At 49.3% G+C, this 20,265-nt stretch overlaps 1 protein-coding gene across 17 annotated transcripts in view; it reads right to left on the reverse strand.

Moving 5' to 3' along the window:
* The window catches only part of CUX1 (cut like homeobox 1), a 353,788-nt gene that overhangs the window by 56,220 nt on the left and 277,303 nt on the right, over positions 1-20,265 (reverse strand). For 5 of the 17 annotated variants that reach the window (XM_079786428.1, XM_079786424.1, XM_079786414.1 and 2 more), the window contains 9 exons: positions 19,730-19,788; positions 16,350-16,398; positions 15,508-15,604; positions 13,851-14,519; positions 12,668-12,733; positions 11,089-11,190; positions 8,049-8,884; positions 5,697-5,862; positions 5,118-5,174 (listed from right to left, as the gene is read on the reverse strand). In XM_079786428.1, coding sequence (XP_079642554.1) covers positions 5,118-5,174; positions 5,697-5,862; positions 8,049-8,884; positions 11,089-11,190; positions 12,668-12,733; positions 13,851-14,519; positions 15,508-15,604; positions 16,350-16,398; positions 19,730-19,788 — 2,101 coding nt within the window. The remainder of the gene's footprint in view (positions 1-5,117; positions 5,175-5,696; positions 5,863-8,048; positions 8,885-11,088; positions 11,191-12,667; positions 12,734-13,850; positions 14,520-15,507; positions 15,605-16,349; positions 16,399-19,729; positions 19,789-20,265) is intronic. The other 12 variants (XM_079786418.1, XM_079786417.1, XM_079786416.1 and 9 more) reach the window with 6 other exon arrangements.

Genomic DNA, 20,265 nt, shown 5'->3' on the forward strand with positions numbered 1-20,265 from the left:
CACCTCCTCTCAAGAAAGAGCCACCACAGGGGAAAGGAGCCACCACTGGGTGAAATGTGGTTTTGGGTGAGCCAATGCCACCAAAGGGGCAGGCCACAAAGGTTACCTTCCAAGAGCAAAGACCCTCCCTTCTATCCCGTGATGTACACCTTTCTTATTATACAAGCCTTAGGGCAGCAATAGCAACAGTATTCTCCATCAAGAAAAGACAAATTTACCCACAATCCATTTTCCTACTGTCACTTTAAAAGAAAAATATAGGGCCTCTGAATTAGGGGCCTCTAATGCTTTCATCTTTTTCAAAAGTTCCCTTTTCGATGTGCAGAGCTCTCCACCTAGAATGTTCTCCTCTCTGTCTCCTTCGCCCTTCACGACCCACTGCCCTCCCCTGGACTCCCTCAGTGCCACAGGGCCCACTGCACACCTGCAGTTATAAATAACCGATAACAGACAACAAGAAGGTAGGTTGTGTCTGAATCCAGAAACCTGTCTTTCTGACCTCAGAGTAGAAAATTCCCTTATTATGGCACTCTTGATTAAAAAGAAGAAAAAAAAAAAGTCCTAATGCAGGTTACAACCAAGAAAGAAAGAAATGAATGGGCACTTAGTTCTCTTGGCCACCATACCCAGTGGGTGTAGAAGGCTGAACCCCCGGCCAAATGACCCGTAGTGGCCACCTGCGTCAGGAGGGGCACTTTCTAGTTTACATGCACTTACCAGAATTTTTTCTGTTTTTTGTTCTGTTGTCTATGGTTATGTATAAGTTAGTTATAGTCAAGCCTTTTCTGCTATTCAAAATAAATAAGGGTCAGAATAATTCTTTTTGGAGAGAACCAACAGTTACTTTCACTGATTTATTCTGATGAAAAAGAAGAGAGAAAAAAAATCAAATCAAATCCACTCTAAGGCAGTGAATGGGGTTCTGCCTGCTTTAGAAAGTGCCATGGATTTTCTGGGGGTGCAACTAGCCCCTCCTCTTCCTATTACTGCCTCCAAATGCCCCACCCTGATTTAATCATTAAAATTGAGGAACTGATTGCTTATTCAAGGAAGCTGCATCAAATCCTACTGCCGAGTTCAAAGCACTAAAATCCTGGGCATATTTTCCTGGTCATCTCACGGGCACAAAGCAAGAGACAGTGCATATTAAAAGGACCTGTCCCTAACAAGGGGTTGTGGCCAGTAAATCTGGCCGTGGAAGGCCATGTACAGCACACAGCTCGTGGTCATCATGTCAGGGAGGGGTTACACATGGGACCACCCACGTTAGAGACGGACTGCAGCAGCTGTCTTCTCAAGAGGCAACTGATATTCTGCTGATAGAAAATAAGAACACGGAGCCACGGAATTCGCCACGGGCGGGGAAGACTTGGAACCCGCAGTTCCTGACTGACACGCTGGGAAAAAGCCGGATATTTTGTGATTAATCTGAGGAGAACAGGCCATCCTTTTGCTTGTACAGCTTGCAATAATCCATCTGAAGCTGGGGTGGATGATTGTTAGCTACAACGCTGAAACACTCCCATATTAAAAAGTTATAAAGCCAAATACACTGGGCAACAATCCTCTATCAGATTTCTGTATGTAATGACTAAGGTGGCAGCCAGGAAAATCCGTTCCTCCTCCCACCCCTCCTCCCCTTTAGAGTTTTCTTCTTTCTCCTTCTTCCCTAGGGGCAAAAAGATTAATCACACCCAGAGACTGTGACTATGAAGAGCTTTAGGGAATAAAAAAGAAAAAAAATCCAATGGTTTACTACATCATATCTACCTATCTATGTACCTACCTACAAAGACACCCCCTCCCCCCATACACACCCTTCATTATAGCTCAAGGCTTTCTTCCCTTTAAACGCACTGCTAACTGGTGAGCAATAACTGCACGCCACAGGCAGAGAACATGGTCTTGCTAGGCCCCTCTCTCTCCTTCTACATAAGTGTTCCTCCCTTCTGCCCCGCCCCCTGCATTGCTATTGCTAAAGCTGTAATCGGGAGACTTAGAGAACCAATTCCAAAGGACTACCTGCAATTCTACCTTCAAATAGGTTTACCATATTAGATCAGAATCCCTGTATATAACCACTGCCCCACCTTCCCATGACACTGGACATGAGGGATTTGAAAGAAGACAATACAAAAATGTTTGAAGAAAACTAGACTACCAGGAAATATATGAACAGGTAACTCATGATTGGCATAGAACCCTCTGCACTCTTTACTCTTCAAGGCCTCAACAGCTTCAACAAAAAGCACAGGTTACTAGCTGAAAATGGCACATCAACTTCCCTTACTGCCCAAGGCTATCACCCCAACGCTCAGATCATCAAAGGAGCATTCAGAGATGGTTATAACCACCAAGAGGGAAAAAAAATGATGCAATCATTGTTTCTCTCTCCTTATCATAAAACTGATTAGCAAGTTTGACATACAAATCATTAAGGAAAATAGAGATGCTGAGAGACAACAGAGTTGGGCAGAAAGAGGCAAGACAGGAATTCTTTAGTGAGGAAAACAGATTCCTGTGTCAGCAGTTTCCTGTTTAGATGAGTGAGGCCATTCCACTCCTGGGGCACCCTATCGCCATGGTAACTAAGCACAGAGCCACGCATTAGGTCCACACCATCTTGGCAATAAACCTATAGCTCTTACTGAAGGGCTATGAACAGAAGGCAAGTCTTCCAAAGTCCTGCACCTGGGAGGCTAACCTGACCTCCAGGCTAGTTTGGCAGCCTGAATTCTCACCAATATTCAGGTATAAACCAACTCAGGGTTGGAATTACCTTCCTGGAGCCAAGCTGCCCCGGGGTAGAGACCTCATGGAGCCACCACCAAGGCAGAGCATCCTTCTGGGTCTGGAGTCTCTTGGAAGGATTCTGAGGTAGCCATGGTGAGAACAGGGACTCAGAATACTGGAGAAATAGGCCTCACTCCCCTGTTCTGGGGGAGCAATGTTGAATGTTTCCTCAGAGACACTGCTCTTTTAAGCTGTCAAGAAGATTCTGGAGTCTTTTATAGGCATTCATCCCAATGATTTCCATCATTGTAATTCTGTTTTTTGAATCTAAATGCCACATACTGAAAAGCACAACTACTTTAATTCTTTGAAGCAATCTTAAAGAATAACACTGATAGTAAAGAAATTTCAAACAAGGAAAACTACCAGCCACAATCCTGCCACTGTGCAAAGATCTTTCTTCCCATTTTGAAGCACTTTCTAGCTTTCTTGATCTAGAAAAGTATTTTTGCATAGCTACCATGATACTTGCAAGTTTGTATTTTCCTAGGATATGAGAAATATTTTTCCATATTTCTCCAGTCATCACCATCACTGTTTGTATGGATGGCTTCCCTACTGCTGACCGACCATGGGTGCACTGGGTAAGGGATCTGCATCCATTTCCTGTCTTACTGAGATGGCACAGGGAGAGCCTGCCACTTCTTTACAGAAGCCACTAGGAAGTTCTATGATGCTTACTTTTATCAAGAGGCTCACTGACTCCCCAAGAGTTTTATATCACTTTATTTTATAAAGTAATTTGATAGCTTACAAACATCATTTACATTCCTCTTAGGAGCCCTGTGTGTTTTCCTACGTTGGAAATGTGACTGCTGTATGAATGATCCGGCACGGTAGTGATTACCTGCTATACAACAAAAAGCAAAAAGCCATTCTTCCAAGATTTGTTCAGACACAGAGAAGGTTTTGGCATCGATCATAACCGACTTGGAACTGCAGGAGATTTCCTGTTTTATTTAGGAATAGGGGGGTTTGATCTAAGAAATGTTAGTCACATTCTGCCAAGTTCAGTCCTGACACTGATAGGGTAGCAAAGGCTCTGGAGAGTTTAAGAGGAGGCCAACTTTCTGTTAGAGCAAGAGGCAAGGCTGATTTTCCATGCAAACGTCCGCAAACTCTAGCACAAACAACTATGCCCATTATTTTCCCTGATGAATGTTGAATGTGAGCCAGTACTGCCTAAGTTCTCCAGTACTGGGCCAGCCCAGAAATGAAGGGAGAGGAAGGTCCACCTGATCCTTCTTCAGATGGACAACCACTCCATTTAGATAACCAGCCAAGAAGCCTACAGCTCGGGCAAGACGCAGCCTTCCAACCTCCATTTTGGTCAAAATCAGATGGGATACCTAAAACAAACAAAAAACCCAACCGGGAACTTCGCTGCAACCTACGCGCTCGGGCTGCATCTGTGTGTGGGTTTGGCATCTTGTAGTGGTAGCGGCCGCTGCCGCCCAGCTGTTCCCTCACTACACATGTTTTCCCTCGTAAAACTTCCAGCAGGCTGGCGGGCTTCACGCTCCTCACTTAGCTTTGTTTGTGTTTTCAATGAATCAATGGGATATGGAGACTAATCAAGATGTTTAGAAAAATAAAGAAAGGGAAAAAGAACAGCTCGTGATGCTGGCTGTTCCTGAAAGCTGGGTGAGAACAGCTGTGCAGGAAGGACCCGGAAGGGGGTCTAGGAGCATGGGCACGTGGACCAGCCCTCGGGTGCACAGCAGAGGTGCCACCTCAAGGACCTTACAGATCTCAGATGCCATCTCTGCCCGTATCCCAGGCCCTCCATCACCTGCTCCCAGGCTGGATCCCTGGCCTCAGCCCCACTCTGCTGTGTCGCTGGCTCTCTATCCAGTCACATGCTGAACTGCGACTCTTCCTGCCTTCATTTTCCTCTTGTTTGAAGGCAGCCTAGAATCTTCCAGAGGAACCTGACTGCCCCTTACCATGACCCCACTGGGAGCGATGCATGCCCATTCCTTGTGCCCTCCTATCAATGGAAGTCCCGAGCACAGAATCTGTCCTGACCTGAACCGCAGCCCCCAGCCATGAACACAAGGCTTTACACCTAGAAACAGACAGACTGATGAGAGACTGCGGCGAGGAGCAAGAAAAGGCTGCAGGAACGCTGCACTCAGCTGCCGACCCTCTCTCCCCCTCAGAAACTACAACCACGAGGACACAGTTTGCCAACAGCCTACCATGCTTTCAGCTCCCACATCCAGAATGAGGGGCCCTCTGAGTCTCCCCGTTCCAGACCAGAGGACAGGAAAACATGAGGCCGGGAAATATTTCATACAAAACAAGAGGAATCAGCTAGTTACCTGAGCTCACACAGCCCTGCTGCAGAGGGTCCTGTAGTGACGTCACAGAATGGAGGACTAAATAAGAAAAAGGAATACAATTAAATGAGGAAAAAAGTCCAGGGGTTTAAAGCTTTCTAATGAACTGAGTTTAGCAGAGGGGGGACAGCATAAAGTCCCAAAGGCCTAAGGGAGGGTTCCCCACTCCTTATGGGCAGAGGCCAGAATGCAGGGTCCATACAGGCAGGCCAAGTGCTGCTGGTAGAAGGTAGGACCCTGGCTGGGGAACAGGTGGAGGCTGTCGCCCATCACAGCTTTCACCTCCGTGCCTTTGGCTGATCTTTCCTGATTCCCTGATTTAGCTACTTGACTTTTACCTATATTTATGTATAAACAGCATTTCCTTAATTGGTAACTCATTTTCCGCTGCTTATAAAATTAGCTAGGCACAACCTTCTCTCTCCTAAAAAGTGAAGTGAGTCCATGGCAACAGGTGGTGCAGGAAGGGGGGCAGTCCTCTGCCTGCAGCGCCATGTGGCTGGCCGCCTTGTGCCTAGATGCCCCTTCTCCCTCCCTGCAGCAGCCCAGGGCTGCCCTCACCTGGCCCCTGCTGCTGTCCTTGGACTGGCAGGACGCCCTGGCCCAGCTCGCCATTTAGCCAGAGCTGCATCCGGATGAAGGGTTCGCGGCCTTTCTGGGTCAGCTTGCTCCATGGCTTCGGCCGGGACAGCATGTCACTGACACTGCCCTGGGACAGGCCCAGCACCTGGAGTGGCAGACAAAGACCATTGCATCAGCACTCAGGGGTGAGCGTGAGGCCGCAAAATGCTGTAGTGATATGCACGGACGCTGGGAGGTGTGACAGAGACAGAGGATGCACAGGGAGTGCTTCTGGGAGGAGCAGAAAACCAGTGCTTAGAGGATGGGGATAGCCTGGAGTGGGGAATACTTTTCAAGGTCACCGGTGGGCTGATGCCCTGGCATGAGAAGCCATAGTTATAGTCACAGCTTATAGCTCCCAGGGAGAGGCAGGCTGGGAAAGGGAGGGGTGGGGTCTCCATCCTGCCAAGGCTGCAGGGTCGTTGTCTTGACAACCCAAGAGGAAACATCGAAATCATCTTGCTCTTCGCCTGGTGGCGCCAGGAAAGGCTGAGGTGCTGAAGCCAAGGACCCCTTTAGAGGCAGAAGCAGCAGATACTGGTGGGATGTTGGAAGCCAGTCTCCTTTGCTGGTGCTGGGCCAAGGTGGCATTTAGAAAGATTTGTTCTCTCTGATCCCATCCTGCTCTACGGTAGGGGCCCAGAGGTGAGCTGGTGGCAACGGGGGAGCCAGTCTGGGAGGAAAATGCTGTAGACAATCAACGAGTTGCACATACATTCCCGGGTTTTCTTATGCTCACATATGGCCATACATATGTATGGGCACAAACACCCCCCACAGGACACAGATGCAGCCCAGGGATATTTAGGGGTTGCATCCGATCAGTCTTTTGAAAAGTTCTCAAGTTTCAGAATAAACTGCACTCGTGGGCCAAACAAGTTCAACACTATTAAGTTTGCTAAATTTAAGGCATGAGCACAAATGTCTATTTAAATGTTCTCAAATGATATTTTTACAACACTGAACTAGAAATTTCAAGGGACTTTAAATTTTATCCTCATTTCTATTCCCCCATCACCTTTTAAAAAATCAGGACAAAGAGATCACAATCAGATATTGCAAGGATTCATAGCACCACACTGCAACCATTGAAGTGAAGGCAGGACAGTGTGGGGGTAGGGGTGGGTGGGTCGGCCCCTTGAAGGCCACTGCTGACCCAGCTACACACCCCTCAGGGGGGCTGCCTTTTAGGGGAATGGAGCACTTCTCATTATGCTCAGCATTCGTTACTTAACCTAAAATGATCCTGGGGTATTATGTTTATCTTATACTAGAGGCCCGGTGGGGGGATGGAAGGGGGTTCCTCAGCCTGGCCTGCGCCCTCTTGCAGTTCGGGAGCCCTTGGGGGATGTTCGCAGGGAGCGGGCCTAAGCTGTTGGTAGGACATCCTCCCGCCACCACTGTTGTGCTCGCCAGCCATGGGCCCGGCTTCTGGCTGAGTAGTGCTCCCCCTGTGGGAGCGCACTGACCACCAGGGGGCAGCTCCTGCATTTAGCGTCTGCCCCCTGGTGGTCAGTGCATATCACAGTGACCAGTTGTTCTGCCGTTTAGTCAATTTGCATATTAGCCTTTTATTATATAGGAGGATTTACAGGCCTGGTAAATCCCCATTATCCAGAATCTGGTTACCAGGAAGTGCCAAGAACAGAAAGAGTCTGGGAGCTCATCCACAAGCCACTGTGAGCCAGGGAAGGACGGTGTGGAAACAAGGGCTTCCAGGACCCTGGGCAGCCCTGCCCGGGCCACCTCTAGCCATGCATTCCTGGGCAAGTCACTTAATCTCTGCTGGACAGTACCTCAGTGCCCTCTGAATCATGAGAAAGGTGCAATTATGCTTTACATAGCCTTGGTGTTCTCTGCACGCTGGCCGTCTTTCTTTGTTGTCAGATCCCTTTTTGGCCAAAGAAGCCTGCAGAGGTGCCTCTGGGCTGCACTTGGCAGCAGAGGCAGGACTTTAATTCAGTCACCTGTCAGCTTGGGGCACGTTGTCAGTTAACTTCCCCAAGCCTCGGTTTCCTTGGCTGTCCAATGGCAACTTTACCATCCCCCTCACAGTGTGACTTAAGTGATCTAAAGGAGCACAGTTGGTGAGAGGGTCTAGCCCAGATCCTGGTCCCCAATGGGATGCAGCAAAGGGAACACTCACCAGCCAGCCTTTCCAGAAGTTTGGGAGTGGACAACCCATTATACTCGTTGGTTAATGCAATGGGTGACAGCAATGTCCTCCAGATACTTAGTTCTAAGCAATGAAAACAGATGGGAAAACCCAAGCCCCCAAATCGAATTCCTTACCTTTTCCCCGAAGATCCGCTGACAAATGCCATTCTTGGCCAGCTTCTCTTTCACCTGCCGGGTGAGCTCGATGGTGTCCACCTCCTGGTACATGTAGATCTCATACTGCTCAGGCGTCAGTGGAGGGACAGAGGGCTTGGTGGGCTTGGACAGGGGTACGATGGGGGAGGAGGGGAGGGGGCTGTTCTGGGGTGTCTCGCTGCGGCTGGCTCCGGTCAGGCTCAGCTCTGAGCTCTGGGAGTATGGTGACTCGGCGCTGGGCCATTCTTTCCAGTATTCGGAGGAGGAGGAGGAGGGTCCCTGGAGCTGGCTGCGTTCGGCCCTCGCCTGACTGCTGCCACCTTTTTCTTTCCCGCTGCTGGATTCTTCGGCTTTTGTTTCCTCGGGAGGAGGGTTGTTCTTTCTCTCCGGCTGCACAGTGCTCCACCAGTGGTCCTTCCACCCGCCACTGCGGCCTAGCTCGTTCTTCACGTGTCGCAGGACACCTGGTGTAGAGTCGGTGGCTCCTTGGAGGTCCAGTCCAGGTGCGTCCTGGGATTCCTTTTTGAGGGCTGGGGGGTTGGGCAGAGTGGGGGTGCTGGAATCGGGGGCGGAGGCGGGCTTTTTCAAGGAGATGGCTAGAGGAGGGTAGCTGGACACTGAGGACATAGGCGAGGTGGATATTAATTTGGGGGTCAAGATGGCAATGTCAGTCTGTGTCAGTGGTGTTTGTTTTAAGGCGGGGTCGAGGGCAGCTTGTTGGGCCTCCATTTCTCGGCGGGCTTGCTGCAGGATGGAGCGGATGGCGTCATCGGAGTTCCCACTGCCAGATGTGGAAGAAGGCTGGGCGGGCTCTGCTGCACGGAACAAACACAGAGATTAGATGGTGGCCCAGCCGCCACCTCTCCAGGGGAGCATGCTTCTTTCACTCCACTTCTTCCTAACTTGACCTACTACAAAGTGCGGATTACTTGGGAGCACTGCATAGCTCTAGTTGTCCAGCACGTGCCCCATCAGTGAGACATTCGTGCATCTTGTGTGATAAGAGAGAGGGAGTACGCAAATAGTCAGTGACACCCATCCTGGACTTTCTTTCCCTGATGATTTAAAACCATTCTTGTAGTTTTTCTATATTCTAAAATTCTAGTGGTTTTGTCAAACTTTAGAAACAGTGTTAACAGTATTGATGAGAGACCAGTCTCCCAGTGTAAGTGACTGTATTTGGGTTAGCCCAGATTCTCTTCTGGGTGGGTGACTGTCGTGTGGCCAGCAATCCGAGCCCCACAATGAGGGGCAATGGGCAGGGATCCCGGCCTTTGATCCCGGGGAATCACAAGGCATCACTGGGTTTCAGGCTTTCCATCTGTAAATTTGGGATGGGTAATGGACTAGATCAAGGATTCTTAACTCGAGCTGTGCACCAGAATCACCAGCTGCGCTTAAGATGCACACACCCAGGCCCCAGCCCTGCAGTGTGTGATTGAGAAGCAAGTGTGGGGCTGGACCAGCACCTGCATTTTCAACCAGCTCCCGGGGAACTGTGGAGGGAGGCCCTGGTTGAGAGGTGCTGGGCTGAATGCTCCCTCTGGCTGAGCCAGCTCTTTAATGTGCCTTCATATCTGGAGGAAGAAGTCATACAAACTGGCTCTTCTCCTTTAAATGACGCTGAAAAATGCCTCGAACAACAGTGACAACCTTTAATGCCTCTTGAGGACTCAACTTTACTGGTTAACAGAGGGCCCTCCCTTTTCCAACTCACATGACCCTCACAGCGTCTTCTGGGTGAGGGCACTACCACATCTTCAGGAGAGAAGATGATACACCTCGAGGTGGGCCTTTCACTCTCAATTCGGGGGTATCTCCTATGCTGCCTGGGGTGCCCTGCCAAGCTTTCTGTTTGTTCTGCCACCCAGAGGAGGGACTGGCTTAAACCTCAACTCTAGCCTTGAGGGTGAGAACATACTAAATTGAAAGTTCTATCCATTGGCAGGCTTGATCCCACAGGAGTCATTTCCTACCACTTTAGGATATCTGGAAGGAGGCAAGTGGCAACAGAGGGCAAAATGCTGGGACAGGAGTTGAGAGTGCTCTACCAGTGGTCCTGCGACACGTGAAGAACGAGCCGTGAAGAACGAGACTCTGGATGGAAACCCTCTTTGAGGGTTTCCATCCAGAGTCTACCAGTTAATGAGTTTGGGCAAATTATTCTAACTTTCAGCGTATTAATCAGGAATAATAGGATAACAAAATCTATTTTCCAAGGTTGCTGTGAGGAACTGGTTTGAAGACCTAGGTTAAGGTAGCTAAAAATGCCCAGCCCAGGCCTGCTTCCCAGAGGGAGCACTGAGCTCACCCGTTGAACAAGCAATGTGGGAGTGGGCAGCCTGGGGAGAGGAGCCCCTGATCATGGGGGTGGCCCGTCCTCAGTTGCCACAGCTGCCCGAAGCCAGGCCTAGCAGGAGCAGGAGGGGCTCTGCAGAGCAGGGCTTCATGCCTAAGATAACTCAGGCACCCAGTTTCCTCTCCAGCGGTGTGAGCTGAATCTATGGCATGGTGCGCTTCTCGTTTCAAAACTCAAGCAGAGAAACGCCGAAATGTGCGAGTTCTTTCCTCTTAGAGGAGGCAGCTCTCAGGAAGCTCGGGGCCAATTCCTGAGGGAGACTAGATCTGGACCGCAGAGGAGGACATCCATCTATTAAAATCTCCTGCTCTTTCTAGCAACATTCATTCCATAAAACAGCTGTTAAGAATTTATTTTTCACCCATTCTTCTTTGGTAGTGTTTGGTTGAATATATATCCAAATAACAAAAAGGCTACATTGCATTTAAAAAAGAACTACTAAAGTGAGTCAATAAGATCCTAGAACATGGGTACCTTATTGACTCAATGTTCAAGAATGACAGAAAAAGAATGGTAACTATTAGCAAAAGACCCACAGCACTTGCCTAAATACTTGAAAACATACATTCTGCCTTTTTTTAAATTGAAAAGTTAACTACTGCTGACCAGAATGCCCAAGACAATATTCTAATTAAGTTTGGAAAACAGTGGAACCCATACCAGTTTTCTGCACTTGCAGTTCCCTTTTGGCTTGTTCCAGGATAGACTTGATTGCTTCATCGGACCCGGTCTCTGAGGCTCGGATCCGGGTGGTGATGTTACCTGCAAGGAGAAGCCACACCAATGACATCAAACCCACACCTGGAACAAGAACCAGTGCTGCACAAAGATGTCATTCTGATCAACAGATCTCACAGGAGTTGAGGCTGGTGGTGGTAAGGAGGCAGATATGGCCTCCCATTTACCTGTACCTGCTGTGCATGCACCTTCACAGCAGGTACCATGACCCCATGCATGAAGGACTTCGTGCTGAATCTACCTGACGTTGAATGCTATTCGGCCAGTGGGATAAGCTCTCACATTTACTCAAGCTGGACACCCATGTGTTGGGGCCAGGGAGAGAAAATCATTTAAAAGCAACTCCAATAACTGCTTTGACATGGGGCTATGTTCAAGGTTCTGTACGTGTATTTGAGGATGGTATCCCAAAAGGAAAAATGGAAAAGAAGGGTAAAAGGTTGAGGCTGATTACCTATTAATCATTTGGATGTACAAAGTAAAGAGGCTAAAGGCTAAACTTAAAATTTTCAATCTATTATCACATCCTGTCTTTTAAAAATTTATGAATAAGCCCAGCCCGTGTGGCTCAGTGGACTGAGCATTGTCCCATGCACCAAGAGGTCACTGGTTAGATTCCTGGTCAGGGTACATGTCCGGGTTGTGGGCTTGGTCCCCAGTAGACGGTGTGCAGGAGGCAGTTGATCGATGTTTCTCTCCCATCAATGTTTCTATCAATCTTTCCCTCTCCCTTCCTCTCTCTAATATAAAAAAAAATTTTTTTTTAAATTTATGAATGAGGAGAGGAGCCTACAGAAATCCCTAAAGGACAAGAATTCAGTCTTTTGGTTACACAGTGATGCTTTGCAGAGTAGCCACAATACAGATGTACTGAAGCTACTACGGCCCGGGGGCTGGCCCCAGTTCTTTCTGGAAGCCATCCACGTTTTAATTTTTCACTACCTTACTAAATATAAACTGCCACACCAAACCATTTAAAACCCACATACCACTGGGACCAAGCCCCATTAAAGATGCCACTCCAAGGAGTGTGGTCGGGGTTGGCTAGCTAGGGCCCACAGGAAAACTGATTATGATTGGAATTTGTCCACTCCGTAGCACCTTCAACGTATTTCAGAATTAAAAGACAGTACAAGGAAGCAGCAATATCTCATTTGACTTAGTCACCTGATTTTTCTCAGAGCAACAACTGTTATTCTTTCACCTGCTTCTGAGAAAATGGAAAAGGTATAATTTGAATCTAACGGGATTTGGGATTCTTATTTGGGGACTAAATCTTAGTGGTGGAGGCCACCTCTTCTGCACTTGGTAGAGTGCAAGCAGCTCAGAAGGAAGGGGCCTTGTGTACTTGAACCCGTGCTTTGTTTTATACTTACTATCTGTTTTTCCATCAGGTTCCAGGCCAGAATCACACTGCACAGTTTTAACCCAAATACACAGCTAAGGACATGCTGCTTCCTAGGTTACTAACTGCAAAGAAAAACACCTGCCTGCAACATACCTTCAGACCCATTTCTTCGTTTCGGTACTTCCTGAAATAGTCTGTTCAGGCTCTGGCCTGGATTCTCTGTTGAAAAACAAGTGTGGTAAGAACAAAACAATCAGGGGGATGGTGGTGTTGACGATATGGGCTGCGTGACATGAGATCTGAGTCACCTGTAACTACCGAGAGGGCTCGGGGTTTCCTGTGCAATCTGGGAGCTACTAGAAACTTCTGAGAGGCCCTTCCCTGGCTGATGGGCCTCAGAGGCCATGGCTCTGCTGCAAAAGGAGATCAGACGGGCCTGCGGCCGGCGGCACCAACGCCACCAGGGCAAACAGAGGGAGCACTGCCGCCAAGTGACTCGCCCACCAGCCCCCGGGACAAAGCTCACATTAATCATCCAAAGACAGTTAACATCGCCATAAAAACCTCGATGTGCTTTGTGCAAACTGATGCTGTTTGAATGTCTCCCTTTGATTTGTTTTGAGCCTAAATTTCAATGTTTTTCAAACGTGTCTAAGATTACCTCTCTCTATCACTGTTGGTTTAGCAGAATGATCCCCTGCTGTTAGAGAGGGAAGGAATTCTTTCAAATAGGGACCACACTGACTTTTTATCTTTTTATGGAGGGCGGGGTAGGAAGGGTGTTTTAATGAAACTTTCATGTATTGAACTGAAGGCAGGCGTGTTTTGCTCATAATGCTAAATAAATCACTTAATAGAACATAAGCACTGGGAGCGAGTTGGCCACAGGACACACTCCCTTCTGTGTGGCGGAAGAGAGGACACACTCTCTCGACGGAAGCAGCTCTGTGTGAGGATGGACCCCAGCTGCTGCTGCTGCTCTAGGGCTGGTTGGTACCTCAAGGACTCCTCCTCATGTGAGGCCAGCACCCAAGGCCAATCGATCACTGGACATTAAACACGTCGAGATATTGTACGTAATGTAATTCTACCGATTCAATGCACAGTACTGAAATACTGAGTTTACTACATGTGAAGTGATGAGTGGGTTTCAGAGGCTGGATCTCCCAAATCTAACAACGTTTACTCTTGCCAGTTGACCCTTGAACTCTGGAAATTGCAGAGCTGAAGAGAATTTTACGTGATGTGATGCACAAATGTTTCATCACACACAGACACACAGACAGCACTCTGTGACAGGCTCACACGCTGGTGCCAACCCATGAAAGTCTCTCACCTCTTTGTCTGCCTTGGATGCTGCGAAGAGCCAAGATGTTCTGCTCATCCGAGAGGAACTGCTTCATCTTGTGAAAAGGCTCCTTGCCGCGAACGGTCAGCTTATTCCATGGTTTGGGCCGGGCCAGAATCTCGCTCACGGACCCTTGAGACAGTCCCAAGACATAATGTCCAAAAATGCGCTGTCCGATATTGTGCTTGATCAACTGCTCTTTCACCTGCCGGGCGATTTCTGCAGTGTCTATCTCCTCGCCCTCGGAGACACTCCCAGCACTTTCTGACTGGCTGGGAGACGGGGCCATGCCATTTACATCTGGGCTTTGTTGTAATGGACTTTGGGAAGATATGGAGTTTGTGCTGTATGGACCTGTTGAAAAAATCATGCTTGTGCTTCCTGCTTCCTGCATGGCCTTGGAGTAGAAGGACTGCATTAGCTGTCGTTGGAGGAGAGAGTTTAGTGCAAATTTTCCTGTAGAAGCCAGGGGTAGGCTGGGGCTTGCCAGGGATGAGCTGAAAAAGTCTTGAGTTAACCCCGCTGGTGAGAACTGGTGTGTACCATTAGTATTGGAAGCCTGCTCCCCCGTGTTGCGGGGCAACTGAGGAGGGGGCGCCGGCAAAGGTCCAGGACGCCGACTCTCAGGCTGGTCTTTCCCTTTTCTCCTGGCTGACCCTACAAGGAAGGGCAAACATAATGCATTATGGGGGATTCAAAAGGGAAAAAAAACCAAGACCAAAATGCAAAGTTTGCCCCACATAAGGGAAAAAAAGTGCATATTTTACAAGGGCCAATGAGCAGTGTTGGTTTGTTTTTCAATTGAATTTTTAAATCAGCCAAACAAGGCCCCCCGGAAACAAGCAACATGCATTTCATGTTTGCACCTTTCTTGTACGTTGCAGCCTGGAGAGTCCCCTTGACATAGATTAAAACTCCTAAAGTGACAAGGAGCCGGTACCACACACAGTAAAGAGTTGACAAGTCGCGGGCCTCTGGCATTCGAGCTATTACCAGGAGAGCCCCACCTGAGGAGCAGCAAACACTGACATTTTGGGACCAACAGATTCTCTCACACCACTTGCTCGGAGGCGAATGCACTGCACCGAGTCCACTCGATCGAAGGCACGCACATTTTAAGAATGAAATACCATCGGAGCCCGAGACACTTTTTAATGGTTTACCAGCTGCCAAAACCAGAAGCAGTCAGTGACGCCACCATTTTGGGATGAGCAAAGAAAGGCTAAGGATGGGGGACGTGTTCCCAAGAAAAACCTGACGAAGGAAGAAAGGCTCCAGAGCCTGGAAGGGCAGGGCTGACCTGGTCCGCAGCCCCGGAACACCACGAGAGAGAGGCCACACAACTAGGCAAAGATCAGAAAGCCAACATCCTTCCAGTGTCCCTCCTGCGATCTGCAACACTGGCCCTAACTGACCTCCGCAGACACTCTGCAGCCACAAGTCTCACCTTGACCGTCTTTAAGCAGGCGGGGGTGGGGGAGGAGAGGAGCAGTGAGGAGGATGAGGAGACCAAACACTTATTAGTCAAGGTTCTCATCAACTGGTGATGTTCCCGTCATGCATCGGCCCAGACTCACGGTTCACCTTCCTCTTCCTCGATCCCCGGAAGGGACCGAGCAGGGCTCGTGAGAGCCTGTCAACCTACCGCTCAGGTCGCTGTTGGAGATGCGCAGAGAGGCGTTCTCGGACTGCAGCGAGCGGTTCTTCTCCAGCAGCAGCACCTCCAGGGGCTTGGATGCGTCCTAGACAGGGCAGAGTGGGGCTCACTGCGGGCGGCCGCCCTCCAGTCTTCAGGCCTCAGACCCTACGACCACACTGCTCCCCAGCTTCCCACCCAACATGTAACAGAAATCTGACTTCTCCTGATGGTGACCGACACACGCATGGAACACACTCAGGTTCCTTTCCAAAATAATTCATTCCAGTTGAAATAACTTTTCTTCTTCTAGACAACTATTCTCTATTTTGTCCCAAAATTCAAGTGGTCTAAACCTGCGTCTCATCTGGCAATAGTACTGGCTGCAGAGCCATACACCTGTCAGAAAGTCATTGTAAAGGTGCCAGCCACAAAGAGTCAGCTGTTTTATGGGCATCAGGAGCAGGATTCCATGAGATTACTTAAATTTTAATTGGCTACCAGATTATCAAGTGCTATTGTCACCTTGCCTCTGTAGATAATAAAAGCACCCAAGCCAGCCTTTCTGGGCTGATCTTTAACACAATCTGAAATTGTTTTTATTCAAGTTCTTAGTACCAACTAAAATCACAATTTCACCGAAAATGGGTTACCAGTTTGGAAAACACTAACTTTTCTTTTTAAATAAAGACAAATTGCTTTAACTTGGTTAAGTGTCCTTGAGGCATGATTGGCCAGCTAAGGGCGAGAGGTCTCACAGAAATATCGAGATAGTGAAGCTCGCCTAGAGACAAAAGTGACATGGTCATGCTGACACTCATACACACTAAAAGCAAAGTGAGACCATGTACCTGTGTCCCAGCTCCCTCGGACGGTGCAAACTCCATGGACTTCAGAATACTGCGAAGAGCAAGACAGGGCGGTTATTTCCTACTCTGACCTTTGTTCACAGCCATACTAACGAGCATCAACATCACAGTTTCCTGCTCTCCGGGACAAGAGGATCTGACAACTTTAACAACTTCCCTGGCAGCATTATAATCTGATAATGTCTCTAGAATAACTACACAACTAGCAGTTGGCCAGCAAAAGTTTCTTGCCCGGCATGTAAATCATTCCATATGGAATCACACCAGGTCTGTTCAGAGTATAATTTTAAAGTTGAACACAGGCATAACATTGATGCAAGTGGAATGTATTTGTAAAGCTTAGTGGGAATGAAAGCGTTGGTACAAGGAAGTCAGAGAGAGAGAGAGAGAGAGAGAGAGAGAGAGAGAGAGAGAAATCTCAGCACCGTACAGGGCTATCACCCCACACACTCAAGTGGTAGCTGGTACCTGGGCACAGGGAAATGGGCAAAGAGCATGGCCCCACAGCCGGGTGGCTCAAAAGCTGGCACAGACCTTCTCTGCAGCCCTGGGCTGGGGAAGGAGAATCATTGCAAAGATGTGGGAGAGCAGGTTTATTTCTCCTTATCATTGAAATCACACCAGTCTCTAGCCTGTTTCAACAAGCCCGAGAGCTGAGTGAGGTCAGGTGCCCAGAACTGCTGTTTCCAGTGTCTCTTTAACATGGACATTGCTTTCTTTCTGTGAGTCTATTGGGGAGGAAAGGGCAAATGAGTCCACGTGGGTGCTCCCCTCACACACGAGGAGGGAAGGCGGTAATGAGGGCGGGCTGTGCATCTCAGGCACAGGCCACCTGAGTTCTGCCAGCATTCTCGAAGCCATGACGTCAGCCTCTGCCCTCTTTAAGCTCCATGAAAGTGTCACCAGGAGAGCAGTGTGTAAAAATGCCAAGGGTCCCGGGAGACCACTTTCTGCCAAGCCACCACGAGGTTCAGCAAGCAGCCGACTGCTCTTAGTTTCCCTGTGGTTGTACCTTCGCGGTGGCCCTTGTCATGTAAGCTAACAGAACAGCACGAGAGGAGCTGGTGTGGGCAGGCCGTAGTTTTAGTTCACGGAGTGCTGTAGGAAACACTAAAGGACTTGGCCCCACCCACCAGGCAGATGCCTGGAACTTGCTCTTTCTCGGCGGCCATCAGGTTGCTCACAACTATATGTTTGCCTGAGAGCTTCCTCAGGACCATGTAAGAGAAGATGGAGTCTCCAAGTTCATAGTGAAACACCGGTGTCTCTTCATGGAGTTAACAGATTTTACCGAGGACTTATGTGCCCAACACTGGAGAATCAGAACCACTCCTCTCCTCATCCTCACGAACATTATGGGCTCTTTCAGGGAAGACAAAATCCAAAGAGCACGGGAAAGAGAAAACCTGTGGGGCCCTTGGCAGGAGAGACCTCATCAGGCTGGAGGCAAGGTCTGTCCATTGAGGAGTTAAGAGTCTGAGATGGGCCTTGAAGGAACAGGATGCTTTAGAGGCCACAGCAGGGTGTGGAAACGCCGGCACAGATGGGAAAAAAACGTGAGCATGTTTCTGAAAGAGCACTGAAATCACGAGGAAGTGGGAGGCCAAGGACACATTTTATCAGGAAAGCCACCGAGTGGGGTGGCTGTCGGATGCTGACGTCGTGGTGGGGGCTGTGGTGTGCAGATGCAACAAGAGGGCTGGCAGGAAGGTGGAAGGGTGCTCTGGGAGGAGTGAGGCAGGTGGGCAGACAGGAGGGACAGACCAGGGATGAGCTACAGGCTGGAGTCCAGGAGCCTTGGTTCCTGGGAATGGAGGCAGTCGGAGTGGGCGTGTGGGACTGATCTTGGCTGGGGAGGACGGGGTCTTGGGTGAAGGCCTTCACATCAGTTCTTCTGATTCAACACTAGGGGATGGAGCACATTTTCTTTCTTTTGAGGAGGGAAGAAGACGGAAAGGAAGGGAAGACGGGATAGGAAGGCAGGTACAGAAGGTCAACCTGGTAAAAAAATATATATCCCTGAGTTGGAAACGGGGTGAGGGAGAGTACAGGGCTTGAAGAAGCTAGAGCTGTAGAGAGGGCTAGGGGTCGGCCAAGAAGGTCCTGGCAGAGGCTGTGTGGCAGAGGGAGTGAGGCTGCACAGGACTGAGCAAAGAACCTGGCGGCACCTCACCAGGGAGGCTGGGGTCATGGCTAAGGGACGGCCCCTGGACGTGGTGGTGAGAAGGTCGAAGAGGCCTAATGGGCTTTCCTAGCAGACCCGAGGAATGGGATTAAGAACACAAAGAACAGCATGGCGAGTTGTATATACTTATTTTAAACAGAGAAACTGAAAAAGTCAGCAAGAGAAAGGAGCTGATAGAATAGCAGGAAGGAGTAGGAAGGAAGGAAGTCAGGGTCCAGGTTGAGGGGTCAGCCTGGAGAGATAGGAGAAGCCAGGACAGGAGTGATTTCAAGGCAAAGGGGGAAGATGCGGGATGTCTGTCTCTTCTGCAGGGCAGAGCACCAGGGTGTCAGCTGAAGGCTCAGGTGGGGACAAAACAGGATCCCCGGGCAGCGCAGAGCCAAGGCAGCAGTGGAGAGAACACAGCCTGCAGGGACCTGGCTCACACACCACAGTGACTTCCTACCAGCATTTGATGACCTGGCCATGGAGGCGGGGGAAGCCCAGGGCAGACTGTGAGGCCAGGCCGGAGGATAAGGGGGCTCTGTGTTCTCTGAGGGGTTGCCCATGAGCTTCAGGCTAGGGGAGGAGGTTGTGAGCTTGGAGGGCGCTAGAATTGGGGGACAGGTTAGGGCCCAGAGCCTGGGAGCTGCAGAGGGCCAAGAGTAGGCCCTGGGGAAGGAGTCTGAGGCAGGAGGGCCAGAGTGGGTGGTGGGCCCTGAGGAGGGAATGTCTGAGCTTGAGAATGTAGCACTAGCACAGAAGGGACAACACTCTCAGATGCTGCCTCTCGGGTGGGGAACTGAGGTTGGGAGATGAAAGTCCTGGAGTCTAGGCAGCCAGGGAGGTGGGAGGCCGGGTGTACTCTTTCAGTTGGAAAAGTTTCCCTGTTCTGCTTCTGCTTGGGGGATTTGTAACTGAAAAACAAGCTCTTATTTTATGTCTAAAATGGTCATAACTCCCAATTCTGTGCATACTGGTCTACTTAAAATGCACAGTTTTATAAAAAGCCCAATAATTCAGGCACAGGCCTCAGGGCAAACACCTAGGGCGGCCTAGAACACGGCCCTGTGGTGCAGCGTCTGCTGATGCCGCAACCAAGGATCTGAGGCTGCCTGCTCACTGCCATGGTGTTTTTTAGCAAATGTCCCCAGTGAGCTTTGGCTCATGAGTGGCTGAGCAGGCATCTCACACTTACTTGAGTTCTTTCTTCACCTCTTCATAGTCAGCCTGTCCTTTGAGTTTTTCTTCCAGTTGCTGAAAACAGAGAGGATTTTATTAGTTGCCATGTCTGAAATAGGTCAATGGACTCTGCTATAAACTGTTTGTGTGCTTCTGCCACCCTCCCCCCTTCCTGGCAATGCATATATGTTAAGATCCTAATTCCCACTGTGATGGATCTGAAGATGGTGATTAGGTCATAAGGGTGGAGCCCTCATGAATGGGATTAGTGGCCTTATAAAAGCGGCCCAGAGAGCTCCCTCGCCTATTCTATTCTGCCCTGCGCAGACACAGAGAGAAACAGGCAGTCAGGAGGGAGCTCTCACCAGACACCAAATTTGCCAGTGCCTTGATCTTGGATTTCCCAGCCTCCAGGACTGAGAGAAATAAGTGTTTATTATTTATAAGTCCCCCAGTCTATGGTATTCTGTTCTGGCAGCCCAAATGGACTAAACAGATTTCACTGACTACATTCCCTGTAAAACATCTAGCGGTCCCTGAGAGGCAACACAA

This window comes from Cnephaeus nilssonii, assembly GCF_951640355.1.
Source record: "Cnephaeus nilssonii genome assembly, chromosome: 2".
In the NCBI taxonomy this organism is placed as follows: Eukaryota; Metazoa; Chordata; class Mammalia; order Chiroptera; family Vespertilionidae; genus Cnephaeus; species Cnephaeus nilssonii.